At 38.5% G+C, this 15,003-nt stretch overlaps 1 protein-coding gene across 1 annotated transcript in view; it reads left to right on the top strand.

Moving 5' to 3' along the window:
* The window catches only part of TMPRSS12 (transmembrane serine protease 12), a 28,873-nt gene extending 23,042 nt beyond the window's left edge, over positions 1-5,831 (top strand). The window contains exon 5 of the mRNA XM_061123893.1: positions 5,580-5,831. Coding sequence (XP_060979876.1) covers positions 5,580-5,831 — 252 coding nt within the window. The remainder of the gene's footprint in view (positions 1-5,579) is intronic.
* The last annotated feature ends 9,172 nt before the right edge of the window (positions 5,832-15,003 follow it).

The raw sequence follows: 15,003 nt of genomic DNA, 5'->3' as shown, positions 1-15,003 counted from the left end.
CTTTGATCACATTCTGGTGAAGTCTTAATTCTCAAGTCTAAATTATTTTTCTCCTTTTTAACAATCCAAATCATCATGCTTGCCTGATTCTTTGGTTTCTACAATCACGATCAACCTTAAGAAATATTTGCCTTGAATCTTGTTTTTTATTACCACCTTTATTGAGATACAATTTACAATTCACCCATTTAAAGTATAAAACTCAGTGTGGGATTTTATATTTAGAGTAGTGCAACCATTACCATAATCTAATTTTTAGAACACTTTTGTAACCCTCCTCAAAAAAAAAAGAAAATCTCTTCCCACTAAGGCAACCATTAGTCTGTAGAGATTTGCCTACTCTGGAAATTTCCTATGAACAGGATCATTCAATTTGTGGTCTTCTGTTACTGGGTTCTTTAACTCAGCATAATGTTTTCAAGGTTCGTCTCCATTATAGCATGTATACCTTATTCACTTTATTGCCAAATAATATACCATGGTTTGGATATGTCACATTTTATTCATCTATCCATTTGTAGATAGACATTTAAGCTATTTTTGCTTTTTTGGCTATTACAAATAGCATGGCTATAAATATTTGTGTACATGTTTTTATGTGTAAGTATGTTTTTATTTCTCTTGGAAATTCCACCTAGGAGTGGAACTGCTGAGTTAATGCTTAACCTTTTGAAGAACTGTCAAACTGTATTCCAAAGTGCCTACACCATTTTACATTCTTATGCAACAATGTGAGAGTTCTTCTGTTTTTTATTGGAATATAGTTGATTTACAATGTTGTGTTAGTTTCAGGTATAGAGCAAAGTGAATCAGTTATATATATATATACACGTATATTCACTTTTTTAAGGTTCTTTCCTCATATAGGTCATTACAGAACATTGAGTAGAGTTCCCTGTGCTGTATAGCAGGTTCTTTAGTTATCTGCTTTAAATTTATTTTTTTAATCTGCTTTAAATTTAGTCGTGTGTATATGTTAATCCCAATCTCCCAGTTTACCCCTCCCCATTTCGCCCCTGCTAACCAAAACTTTGTTTTCTACATCTGTGACTCTAATTCTGTTGTGTAACCAAGTTCATTTGTACTCCTTTTTTTAGATTTCACATATAAGTAATATCATATATTTGTCTCTCTGTGTCTGACTTACTTCACTCAGTATGACAATCTCTAGGTTCATCCATGTCACTGCAAATAGCATTACTTTTTTAATGGCTGAGTAATATTCCATTGTATATATGTATCACACATTCTTTATCCATTCCTCTGTTGATGAACACTTAGGTTGTTTCTGTGTCCTGACTATTATAAACAGTGATGCAATGAACATTGCAGTACATGTAATCTTTTTGAAATATAGTTTTCTCTGGGTATATGCCCAGGAGTGGGATTGCTGAGTCATATGGTAGTTCTAGTTTTAGTTTTTAAAGTAACCTCTATACTGTTCTCCACAGTAGCTATACCAATTTATAGTCCCACTAACAGTGTAAAAGGGTTCCTTTTTCTCCACACCTTCTCCAGTATTTACTGTTTGTAGATTTTCTGACGATAGCCATTGTGACTGGTGTGAGGTGATACTTCATGGTGGTTTTGATCTGCATTTCTCTAATATTGATAATTAGTAAAGTTGAGCATCTTTTCATCTGCCTTTTGGCTATCTCAGCAATGTATCAGTTCAGTTCAGTCGTTTCCGACTCTTTGCGACCCCATGGACTGCAGCACGCCAGGCCTCCCTGTGCATCACCAACTCCCGGAGTTTACTCAAACTCATGTCCATTGATTTGGTGATGCCATCCAGCCATCTCATCCTCTTTCGTCCCCTTCTCCTCCCACCTTCAATCATTCCCAGGATCAGAGTCTTTTCAAATGAGTCAGTTCTTTGCATCAGGTGGCCAAAGCACTGGAGTTTCAGCTTCAGCATCGGTCCATCCAATGAATATTCAGGACTGATTTCCTTTAGGATGGACTGGTTGGAGCTCCCTGCAGTCCAAGGGACTCTCAACAGTCTTCTCCAACACCACAGTCCTTACGCATCAATTCTTCGGCATTCAGCTTTCTTTATAGTCCAACTCTCACACCCATACATGACTCCTGGAAAAACCAAAGCTTTGACTAGACGGACCTTTATTGGCAAAGTAATGTCTCTGCTTTTTAATATGTCTAGGTTGGTCATAACTTTCCCTCCAAGGAGTAAGCGTCTTTTAATTTCATGGCTGCAGTCACCATCTGCAGTGATTTTGGAGCCCCCAAAAATAAAGTCAGCCACTGTTTCCACTGTTTCCCCATGTATTTTCCATGAAGTGATGGGACCAGAGGCCATGATCTTAGTGTTCTGAATGTTGAGCTTTAAGCCAACTTTTTCACTCTCCTCTTTCACTTTCATCAAGAGGCTCTTTAATTCTTCTTCACTTTCTGCCATAAGGGTGGTGTCATCTGCATATCTCAGGTTATTGATATTCCTCCCGGCAATCTTGATTCCAGCTTGTGCTTCCTCCAGCTCAGCGTTTCTCATGATGTACTCTGCATATAAGTTGAACAAGCAGGGTGTTAATTTACAGCCTTGACGTACTCCTTTTCCTATTTGGAACCAGTCTGTTGTTCAGTGTCCAGTTCTAACTGTTGCTTCCTGACCTGCATACAGGTTTCTCAAGAGGCAGGTCAGGTGGTTTGGTATTCCCATCTCTTTCAGAATTTTCCAGTTTGTTGTGATCCACACAGTCAAAGGCTTTGGCCTAATCAATAAAGCAGAAATAGATGTTTTTCTGGAACTCTCTTGCTTTTTCGATGATCTCTGGTTCCTCTGCCTTTTCTAAAACCAGATTGAACATCTGGAAGTTCACAGTTCACATACTGTTGAAGCCAGCTTGGAGAATTTTGAGCATTACTTTGCTAGTGTGTGAGATGAGTGCAATTGTGTGGTAGTTTGAATATTCTTTGGCACTGCCTTTCTTTGGGATTAGAATGAAAACTGACCTTTTCCAGCCCTGTGGCCACTGCTGAGTTTTCCAAATTTGCTGGCATATTGAGTGCAGCACTTTCACAGCTTCATCTTTTAGGATTTGAAATAGCTCAACTGGAATTCCATCACCTCCACTAGCTTTGTTCCTAGTGATGCTTCCTAAGGCCCACTTGACTTCACATTTCAGGATTCTGGCTCTTGGTGAGTGATCACACCACTGTGATTATCTGGGTTTCTAATTTCTCCACATCCTTGTCAGCACTTGTTATTGTCTATCTTTTTTTAAATAGAACACAATGAATTTTCAATATTATATTAGTTTTGGGTGTACAGCAGATTGATTCAGTTATATGTGTATATTTTTCCAGATTATTTTCCACTATAGGTTATTACAAGATACCAAATATAGTCCCCTGTTCTATATAGTAAATCCTTCTTGCTTATCTATTTTATGTATAGTAGTTTGTATCTGTGAATCCCATACTTCTAAATAATTTATTCCTCTCTCTATCCCTTTCCCCTCTGGTAATCATAAGTTTATTTTCTATGTCTGTGAGTTTATTTCTGTCTCGTTTAATGATTATTAAAAACAGTTTTATTTATTTTTGGCTGTGCTGGGTCTTCATCGCTACGCAGGCTTTAGCCATGGTGAGTAGGAGCTACTCTTTGTTGCAGTGTGCAGGCTTCCCATTGCGGTGACTTCTCTTGTTGCTCAGCAAGAGCTCCAGGCACGCAGGCTTCAGTAGCTGCAGCACACGGGCTCAGCACATGCGGCTCCTGGGCTCTAGGGCACAGGCTCAGTAGTCGTGGTACACGGGCTTAGTTGCTCCATAGCATGTGGGATCTTCCCTGACCTGGGATCACCCCATGTCTCCTGCATTGGCAAGCAGATTCTTTACCCCTGGGCCACCAGGGAAGGATCGTCTTTGATTTTTTTTCTTTTTTTTTTATTATTTACTTGGCTGCGCTAGGTCTTAATTGTGGCACTCGGGATCTTCAATCTTCACTGCGGGATCTTTAGTTGTGGCAACTGAACTCCCAGATCTGGGAAGTGGGATCTAGTTCCCTGACCAGGGATTGAACTCAGGTCCCCTGGACTGGGAGCACAGAGTCTTAGCCACTAGACCACCAGGGAAGTCCCATCGTGTTTTTTCTATTTTTCTCACTTTTTGTTTTTGGCTGTCCTGGGTCTTCTTTCTGCACATGGGCTTTCTCCAGTTGCAGCGAGAGGGGAATACTCTCTAGTTGCAGTGCACAGGCTTCTTATTGCAGCGGCTTCTCTTGTTGCAGAGCACAGACTCTAGAGGGTGCAGGCTTTAGGAGTTGCAGCATGCAGGCTCCAGAGCAGGGGCTCAGTAGTTGTCGCACCTGGGCTTAGTTGCCCTGCAACCTGTGAAATTTTCCAGAACCAGGAATCAAACCCATGTCCCCTGTATCAGCAGGTGGATTCTCAACCATTGGATCACCAGGGAATTCCCATCTTTGATTTTTTTTTTTAACAAAATCCAATTTATCTGTTTTTTGTTTTGTCCCTGTGCTTTTTAAATCTTTCTTTATTCCTCTTTTTTCTTCACTGCTTCTAAATCTACCAGCACATCACTCCCAAACAGTGTCCCATGCTCTGATCTCTTCCTACTCATTTTGATTTCTGCTATTCAGGGTTTATCTTTCCTGTATCCTTTTCCTTAAAAATCTTACCGAGTAGAAGAATTCAATCTAATTTCATTCATAAGTGAAACTTTCTCATTGTCAAAAAATAGTTTTTAATGCTTGAAAACACCTTAGAAACATGGTCCTTAAACTTTAAGCATTAAAACAGTTATCTCAGTGTCCTTATTGTTTTGAATGATTAATACTCTTCAGTAATGGTGCTTCAGTGTATTAACAGTCTAGTATAAACTATGACAGGGATTTGTCATTTGTAATACCATTAAATGTTAGCTGCTCAGTCATGTAGACTCTGTGATCCCATGAACTGTAACCCACCAGGCTCCTCTGTCTATGGAATTCTCCAGGCAAGAGTACTAGAGTGGGTTGCCATGCCCTTCTCCAGGGGATCTTTCCGACTCAGGGATTGAACTGCGGTTTCCTGCATTGTATGCTTAGATATTTATTCCTATGATCCCGCACCAGTCAATGTCAACACTTAGAAAGATGCCGGGTCTCGCAAGATGCCCATTCACTCCTGTCCTCTAGTTAGCAAACCACACACACACCTAAATGAATCCATTATATATCTTAGTTCTACCATTCCTATACAGCATTAATACAAGTATTTTAATAGGCAATATTTATAGTATTTTTCACAGCTCCTAAATTATATTCCTCCTGAGTAACTACACTAAAAAATCCAAACAATTTGATTTATAGTATTTTGGTTCAAAACTATGCAGGTGGAAAGTTTATCCACCAGCTATATGGTTCCTCAAAAATAACAGGCCAGACTGAATACCTGTTTCAGTTGAATATAAAACTGAAAATCTATGCATCTTTATAAGTTGGAAGTAAGTTAAAAATGTATATTTATATAAATATATGATTAATGTGATTAATTTATTCCAGATTTATTGTTGTTTAAGGACTAATGGAAGTAACTAATACTATTTTGGGACTTTTTTAATAGGGTGATAGTGGTGGACCATTAATGTGCTACCTACCAGAACGTAAACGATATTTTGTAATGGGAATTACCAGTTACGGATATGGCTGTGGTCGAAAAAATTTTCCTGGTGTCTATAATGCACCATCCTTCAACCAAAAGTGGCTGACAGAGCAACTCTACCAGTCAAGCGATAAAGGCATATTTAATATAAATATTCTACTTGGACAGGTCCTTATAGCCTTAGGTTCTGTTGTCTTACTTGCAACTCCATAAAAAAATTCTGAAGAATCTTTATTTTGCATCGTGTCCCTTTCCATGTTCTACATAATGAAAATCATTTATTCTTTTGACAAATAATTGCCCATTTTAGAGTTCTCATGTGAACATTTTTTGGAATAAAAGGATTGTGACATATTAGATAAGTGATTACAAATTTGGCACTCAATCACATTCTTCCTTGATATATCTCGTTATACTTTATAATCATAATTTTGCATTTGGAATATCTTCCTAGAGTTGTATAAACAGCTAAATATATACTTTATGTATATAAATGTCAAATAATAAAGAGTTAATAATTAAAAGAAAAGTTGGTTTTTGTTAAATTAATAAAAACTTTCAAGTTAGGTTTTATTTTATTCAAAAACATTTGGTTGTATGATATATATTGTTTGAATTATCATCTTGTTTCTGACTCTCAAAGGATATTTGAAGAAGTAAGTATCTGCCTATTATTCAAATTCTAATTAGAACTATTTAATATTAATACTTCCTTTCCGATGCCAAGAGAGAATTGTGGTGCAAACACCTCCAAATACTTTACTTTTTATTTAGAAATGTATACTAAGACTTTTTTTTTGGCAAACATTATACCCTACTTTCTGGATGTTATTTTCTTGAAGCCCATGCTAAAAGTCTATATTCCTTAGGCCCTTGAATTAACTGTGAGGAGAGGTGACTGAGAAGCATGCTCAGAAAGGAAGAATACCAACCTGGGATTAAATTTATGATGACTAATCTATAATATGAATTATTAAAACAAAAAAGACAGGATTAGGATCTACTCACATCTCCCTTAAACTTTGGAGAACTCACACATAAAGGAGAAATAATTATTTTCTCATCCTTCCTTTTAACATTCAACCAGTTAAAACCATGTATTTTTGTTGTTTTGTTTTGCTTAGCTTTAACCTAATTTTAGGATTTAACTGAAAGTAAGCATGAGTTTTCCATCAATTAATTCCCTTGGGGATCATCAGCAGTTTAATGTTCAAGGGGTAGAAAATTGATTTTTTTATAGACATGTGAGCAACATTCAGGGGATACTGACTCTTCTTTTTCGAAGGAGACCCTAGTTTATCCATTGACAAGGTCTTATAAGCAATTAGTGGGTGATGCTTCTATAACAATCAGTATAATACATTAGTCATTTTCTGTTTATTCCACCTGACTATCATTCAGATTCACTTGATAAGCCCTGGATATTAATGTTAAGAAACTCTGCAAAATGTATTGACAGCACTGGAGGGAAAATCCTTGCTTTTCAATTCAAAGGTATGTCCTACTTACTGCTTAGGTCTGCCTATCTAATCAGGCAGCATCTATTATCTGGAACCTCTTATCTTTTTGCCCAGTTTACTTCACTTATTTCAGCCAATCAGAATTCAGTTATATAACATTTCTCTCCACCACAAGAGACTATTATAGGATAGATTTTGGAACCCAAGACAGACTTTGTTTCAAACTTCATTCTGTTAACTTAGTATTTGCAAGAGTTGGGACGATTATTGATACCTACTTGGCGCCAGTGTTGTGATGATTAAACAAGTTGATTATACAAAGTTTTGATATACTGAAGGTGCTTAGTTCCTATTATTATTATCCCAGGTAGCACTAGGGGTAAAGAACCCACCTGCCAGTGCAGGAGATATAAGTGATGCAGGTTTGATCCCTGGGTTGGGAAGATCCCCTGGAGGAGGAAATGGCAACCCACTCCAGTATTCTTGCCTGCAGAATCCTGCGGACAGAGGAGCCTGGCAGGCTACTGCCCACATGGTCGCACAGTCAGACACGACTGATGCAATTTAGCACACACATGATTCATACAGTCTTTTATTATATAGATAGATATATATATCAGATAGATACCTTATTTCTTTCAAAATCTGAACAACTTACTAGAACAAAGGACTTCTTGTTCTATTACTTATAAACTCAAATTTTAAAGTATATTATTTTTAACATAAAAGAAGCAGACTCACAGATATAGTGGTTACCAGTTTGGGGTAAGGGCAATATAGAGGTGGAAAGTGGGAGGTCACAAACTACTGGGTATGAGATAGGTTCAAGGATGTACTGTACAACATAGGGAATACAGCCAATATTTCATGATGGAAAGCGGAAAGTTACCTTTAAAAACTGTATAAAGTACAGCAGTTCCCTGGTGGTTCAGTGGTTAGGACTCGGTGCCATCACTGCTGTGGTCTGGATTCAATCCCTACCAGGGAACTAAGATCCCACAAGCTGTGTGGCGCAGCAAATAAAATATTTTATAAAATTAAAAAATTAAAGTATACTATTATAAATTTTATTTTTCCAATTCCCAAAATAGTCTATCCTCATATTATACTATCAAAATCTGAAGTACAGAAAATAAGTAGAGAAAAAATCATACATAGGCGTACCATGCAAAGGCAGCTACCATAAGTTCTGCCTATTTCATTTATAAGGAGGATTTTTACAGACTCTTCTTAAGCATTATTTTATCCCAGCTATTTAAAAAATTTTCAGTCTAAAAGGCGAAAGATGAGTATTATGACTGTCCGCCTTTATTCACCAAACATTAAACTCTTGCCCTGTTTGCACATTCATTTTTTCTCTCTCCACACACACACTATTTTTTTTTTTTCTGGTTTAACAATCTGAAAGCAAATACTAGAACACATTATCTCCCAGGAATAAGAATCACAATACCATTATCCCACCAATGAAATTTAACAATGATTTATTAATACCATCTAATATATAGGGTCTATATTCCAATCTTCCTGTCTTAAAAATATTTTTATAGTCTCTGCCCTACTCCAGGATATAATCCAAATTCCACACATTGCAATGTCCTTTAATTTAAAATAGTTTCCTCTGTCCTTATTTTATATTCTTTTTTGTCTTTCATAACAGTGATAGAGTCCAAGTCAACTATCTTATAGAATCCTCTGCATTCGGGCTCACCACAGGGATGGGGATACTGGCAGCAGCAGTCCTGGAAGATCCCCCTAGGCATAAGCCCTCTTGGAGGTCACCATTAACCTCACCACAGACCCCACAGACCCCAGGCCTCGGTTGCTTCAGGCCAAACAACAGGAAGGGAGCAAAACCCCAGTTCAGTTCAGTCGCTCAGTCATGTCTGACTCTTTGCGTCCTCATGGACTGCAGCACGCCAGGCCTCCCCGTCCATCACCAACTTCCAGAGCTTGCTCAAACTCATGTCCATCGAGTCAGTGATGCCACCCAGCCATCTCATCCCCTATGTCATCCCCTTCTCCTCCTGCCTTCAATCTTTCCCAGCATTAGAGTCTTTTCTAAGGAGTCAGTGCTTCACATCAGGTGGTCAAAGTACTGGAGTGTCACCTTCAGCATCAGTCTTTCCAATGAATATTCAGGACTGATCTCCTTTAGGATGGACTGTTTGGATCTCCTTGCAGTCCAAGGGACTCTCAAGAGTCTTCTCCAACACCACAGTTCAAAAGCATCAATTCTTCGGCACTCAGCTTTCTTTATAGTCCAACTCTCACATCCATACATGACTAGTAGAAAAACTGAGCAAGGCTCTGCCCACCAGAGCAAGACCCAGTTTTTCCTGGTCCTTCCCATTATGAGGGGCTTCTCTCATAGCTCAGTTGGTAAAGAATCTGCCTGCAATGGAGAGACCTGGGTTCGATTCCTGGATCAGGAAGATCCTCTGGAGAAAGAAATGGCAACCCACTCTAGTATTCTTGCCTAGAGAATCCCATGGACAGAGGAGCCTAGCAGGCTACAGTCCATGGGGTTGCAAGAGTTGGACAAGACTTAGCAATTAAACCACCAGGTGGTAGTTCTATTTTTTTTTTTTTTTTTTTGGGGGGGGGGTCGGTTGGTAAAGAATCTGCATACAAAAAAGATCTTCATGACCCAGATAATCACAAAGGTGTGATCACTCACCTAGAGCCAGACATCCTGGAATGTGAAGTCAAGTGGGCCTTAGGAAGCATCACTACAAAGCTAGTGGAAGTGATGGAATTCCAGCTGAGCTATTTCACATCCTAAAAGATGATGCTGTGAAAGTGCTGCACTCAATATGCCAGCAAATTTGGAAAATTCAGCAGTGGCCACAGGTCTGGAAAAGGTCAGTTTTCATTCCAATCCCTAAGAAAGGCAATGCCAAAGAATGTTCAAACTACTGCACAATTGCACTCATCTCACACACTAGCAAAGTAATGCTCAAAATTCTCCAAGCCAGGCTTCAACAATACGTGAACCATGAACTTCCAGATGTTCAAGCTGGTTTTAGAAAAGGCAAAGGAACCACAGATCAAATTGCCAACATACGCTGGATCACTGAAAAAGCAAGAGAGTTCCAGAAAAACATCTATTTCTGCTTTATTGACTAGGCCAAAGCCTTTGACTGTATGGATCACAACAAACTGTGGAAAATTCTGAAAGAGATGGGAATACCAGACCACCTGAACTGCCTCTTGAGAAATCTGTATGCAGGTCAGGAAGCAACAGTTAGAACTGGACATGGAACAACAGACTGGTTCCATTGAAACCAGCAGTTCTAATGGAAATTGGAAAACGAGTACGTCAAGGTTGTATGTTGTCACCCTACTTATTTAACTTATATGCAGAGTACGTCATGAGAAACGCTGGGCTAGAGGAAGCACAAGCTGGAATTAAGATTGCTGGGAGAAATATCAATAACCTCAGATATGCAGATGATACCACCCTTATGGCAGAAAGTGAAGAAGAACTAAAGAGCCTCTTGATGAACGTGAAAGAGGAGAGTGAAAAAGTTGACTTAAAGCTCAACATTCAGAACACTAAGATCATGGCATCTGGTCCCATCACTTCATGGCAAATAGATGGGGAAACAGTGGAAATAGTAGATGACTTTATTTTTCTGGGCTCCAAAATCACTGCAGATGGTGACTGCAGCCATGAAATTAAAATACGTTTACTCCTTGCAAGGAAAGTTATGACCAACCTAGACAGCATATAAAAAAGCAGAGACATTACTTTGTCCACAAAGGTCCATCTAGTCAATGCTATGGTTTTTCCAGGAGTCATGTATGGATGTGAGAGTTGGACTATAAAGAAAGCTGAGTGCCGAAGAACTGATGCTTTGAACTGTGGTGTTGGAGAAGACTCTTGAGAGTCCCTTGGACTGCAAGGAGATCCAACCAGTCCATCTTAAAGGAGATCAGTCCTGGGTGTTCATTGGAAGGACTGATGCTGAAGCTGGAACTCCAATACTTTGGCCACCTGATGCGAAGAGCTGACTCATTGGAAAAGACCCTGATGCTGGGAGGGATTGGGGGCAGGAGGAGAAGGGGATGACAGAGGATGAGATGGTTGGATGGCATCACCGACACAATGGACATGAGTTTGAGTAAACTCCGGGAGTTGGTGATGGACAGGGAGGCCTGGCGTGCTGTGGTTCATGGGGTCGCAAATAGTTGGTCACGAATGAGTGACAGAACTGAACTGGTAAAGAATCTGCCTGTGATGCAGGAGACTCCAGTTCGATTGCTCAGTCAGGAGAAGGGATAGGCTACCCACTCGAGTATTCTTGGGCTTCCCTTGTGGCTCAGCTGGTAAAGAATCCATCTGCAATGTGGGAGACCTGGGTTCGATCCCTGGGTTGGGAAGATCCCCTGGAGAAGGGAAAGGCTACCCACTCCAGTATTCTGGCTTGGAGAATTCCATGGACTTTATTGTCCATGGGGTTGCAAAGAGTCGGACATGACTGAGTGACTTCCACTTTCCCATTAGGAAGCTTACACAAGCCTCTTAGCTTTCTCCATCCCAGGGCAGACAGAAGAAGCAAGAAGAACCACAATGCCACAGATGCTAGGACAAAAACCACATTACAGAAAGTTAATCAGGAGGAAAAAGCAGAAGTTATGTCCCAGATGGAAGGACAAGATAAAACCCCAGAAAAACAACTAAATGAAATGAAGATAGACAACCTTCCAGAAAAAGAATTCAGAATAATGATAGTGAAGATGATCCAGGATCTCTAGAAAACAATGGAGAAGAGGCTAGAAATATTTACCAAAGACCTACAAGAACTAAAGAACAAGCAAAGATGAATAATACTCTAGAAGGAATCAATAGCAGACTAACTGAGGCAGAAGAACAGATAAATGACCTGGAGGACAGAATGGTGGAAATCATATCCACAGAACAGAATATAGAAAAAAGAATTAAACAAAAATGAAGACACCCTAAGAGACCTCTGGGACAACATGAAATGTACCAACATTCACATTACAGAGGTCTCAGAAGGAGAAGAAAGGACCTGAAAAAATATTTGAAGAGATAAAAGCTCAAAATTTCCTGAACATGGGAAAGGAAGTAGTCAACCAAGTCCAGGAAGTGCAGAGTCCCAGGCAAGATAAATCCAAGGAGGAACACACTCAAACACATAGTAATCCAACTGACAAAAATTAAAGACAAAGATAATATAGTAAAAGCAACAAGGAAAAAACAACATACAAGGGAACTCCCATCAGATTATCTGCTGATTTCTTAACAGAAACTCTATAAGCCAGAAAGGAATGGCACGATATATTTAAAGTGATGAAAAGGAAGAACCTACAACCAAGAATATTCTACCTAGAAATATTCTCATTCAGATTTGATGGAGAAATTTAAAGCTTTCCAGACAATCAAAAGTTAACAGAATTCAGCATCCCCAAACCAGCATTACGACAAATGCTAAAGGAACTTCTCTAGGCAAGAAACACAAGAGAAGGAAAAGATCTACAGAAAATAAACTCAAAACAATTACGAAAATGGTAATAGGATCATACAGATTGAAAATTACCTTAAATGTAAATGGATTAAATGTATCAACCAAAAGACATAGACTAGCTGGGCGGGTGAAAACATGTTAATCTATGCACTTCCACTTACCACATCACTCTGCTTGAACACCCCAAATTGTATGTAATTATTCTATATTGTTAGGTTAATCAAGTTCCCATTACAGCTTGCAGTTGTAATTATCTTTTATTTTCTGTCTGGCTATTGATTGTGAAAACTGATAAACATCTTTTACTATTCTGATTATGCACCTGTTACTCACTTAATACCATTATATCATGATTTGTCATTGGACAAATAATAGAAGTCTATATCATCAAAACTACCATTTAATAGGAAAATATGTAATCACTTTTTAAAATACAGATGCATATCAGAATTATCTTGGAATTTTTTTGAAAAATACAGATGTCCAGGTATTTTTTTTCTCCAAAGCTCCAGGTATGTTTCCAATGAGCAGCCATGTTTAAAAACAACTAGACTATATGATGATCTTTCATCTAGCTTGTTTCACTTTTTCTATTTCATATTCAGTGCTCTCATTTCATTTAGTTTATGTTTTCCAATTTCTCCATCTCTTTTTTTCTTTCTCAAGCCTTTATCAAGCAAAGTTTTTGTATACTTATAAATAGTATGTATAATATACATCAGAAAACTTACAAATTTTAACCTAACTAAAAACTTTATAACATTTTGATTCTACTTGTTTGACTTAATATGAATAGAATGCTAGATTTCTAATTAAAAATAGATATGCAACAAGCAACAAAGGTTTACTGTATAGCACAGAGAACAACAGTCAATATCTTGTAATACCCTATAATGGAAAATAATTTCAAAAATAATATTTGTGTATATGTATAACTGAATCACTTTGCTGTGAACCTGAAACACTGTAAGTCAACTATACTTCAAAAAATATATATATTAAGAAAAAAAGGATCAAAATAGACTTATTCTGAATAAATGAAATGCTTTAAAACTGTGAATTTTAATAAAATACTTTGTTAAACCTTTGACATTATTTAAGGATAGTGTGGGATTTTAAACATATTTCATTGATTTTAAAAAAAGAATCCTCTGCATTCTGAATTTATCTGAATTCCTCATGATAAGTCAGAGTAAAGGTTTTTTCACAAGTACTGTTGTTGTTGTTCAGCTGCCAAGTTGTGTCTGACTCTTTACCACCCTACAGACTGCAGGACACAAGGCTTCCCTGTCTCTCACCATCTCCCAGAGTTTGCCCAAGTTCATATCCATTGAATCAGGTGATGCCACCAACAATTTCATCCTATGTGGCCCTCTTCTCCTTCTGCCTTCAATCCTTCCCAGTATTAGGGTTTTTTCCAATGAGTCAGCTGTTCCCATCAGGTTGCCAAAGTGTTGGAGCTTCAGCATCAATCCTTCAGAATATTCAGAGTTGATTTCCTTTAAGGTTGACTAGTTTGATCTCCTTGCTGTCCAAGAGACTCTCAAAGCCTTCTCCAGCACCACAGTTCTTAAGCATCGATTCTTCAACACTCTGCCTTCTTAATGGTCCAGCTCTCACATCCGTACGTGACTACTGGAAAGACCATGGCCTTAACTATATGGACCTTTGTCAGCAAAGTGATGTCTTTGCTTTTTAACACACTATCCAGGTTTATCATAGCTTTCCTGCCAGGAAGCAGTCATCTTCTAATTTCATGGCTGCAGTCACCATCTGCAATGATTTTAGAGTCCAAGGAGAAGAAATCTGTCATTGCTTCCACCTATTCCCCTATCTGCCATGAAGTGATGGGACTGAATGCCATTATCTTAGTTTTTTTAGTTTTAAACCAGCTTTGTCACTCTTCTTATTCACCCTCACCAAGAGGCTCTTTAGTTCCTCTTTGCTTTCTTCCATTTGATCAGTATCATCTGCATATCTGAGGTTGTTGATATTTCTCCCGGCAATCTTGATTCCAGCTTGTAACTCATCCAGCCCAGCATTTCGCATGATGTACTCTGTATATAAATTAAATAAACAGGGTAACAATATACAGCCTGCTGTACTCCTTTCTCAATCCTGAACTAGTCAACTGTTCCACACAGTGTTCTAACTGTTGCTTTTTGACCTGCATACAGGTTTCTCAGGAGGCAGGGTAGGTGGCCTGGTATTCTCATCTCTTTAAGAATTTTCCACAGTTTGTTGTGATCCACACAGTCAAAGACTTAGGCATAGTCAATGAAGCAGAAATAGATGTTTTTTCTGCAATTCTCTTACTTTTTCTATGATCCAGTGGATGTTGGCAATTTGATCTCTGGTTCCTCCACTTTTTCTAAACCCAGCTCGAATATCTGGAAGTTCTCAGTTTATGTGCCGTTGAAGCTTGGCTTG

Source organism: Dama dama, chromosome 3 (genome assembly GCF_033118175.1).
Source record: "Dama dama isolate Ldn47 chromosome 3, ASM3311817v1, whole genome shotgun sequence".
Taxonomy (NCBI): Eukaryota; Metazoa; Chordata; class Mammalia; order Artiodactyla; family Cervidae; genus Dama; species Dama dama.
This window is presented reverse-complemented; position numbering and strand designations above follow the sequence as displayed.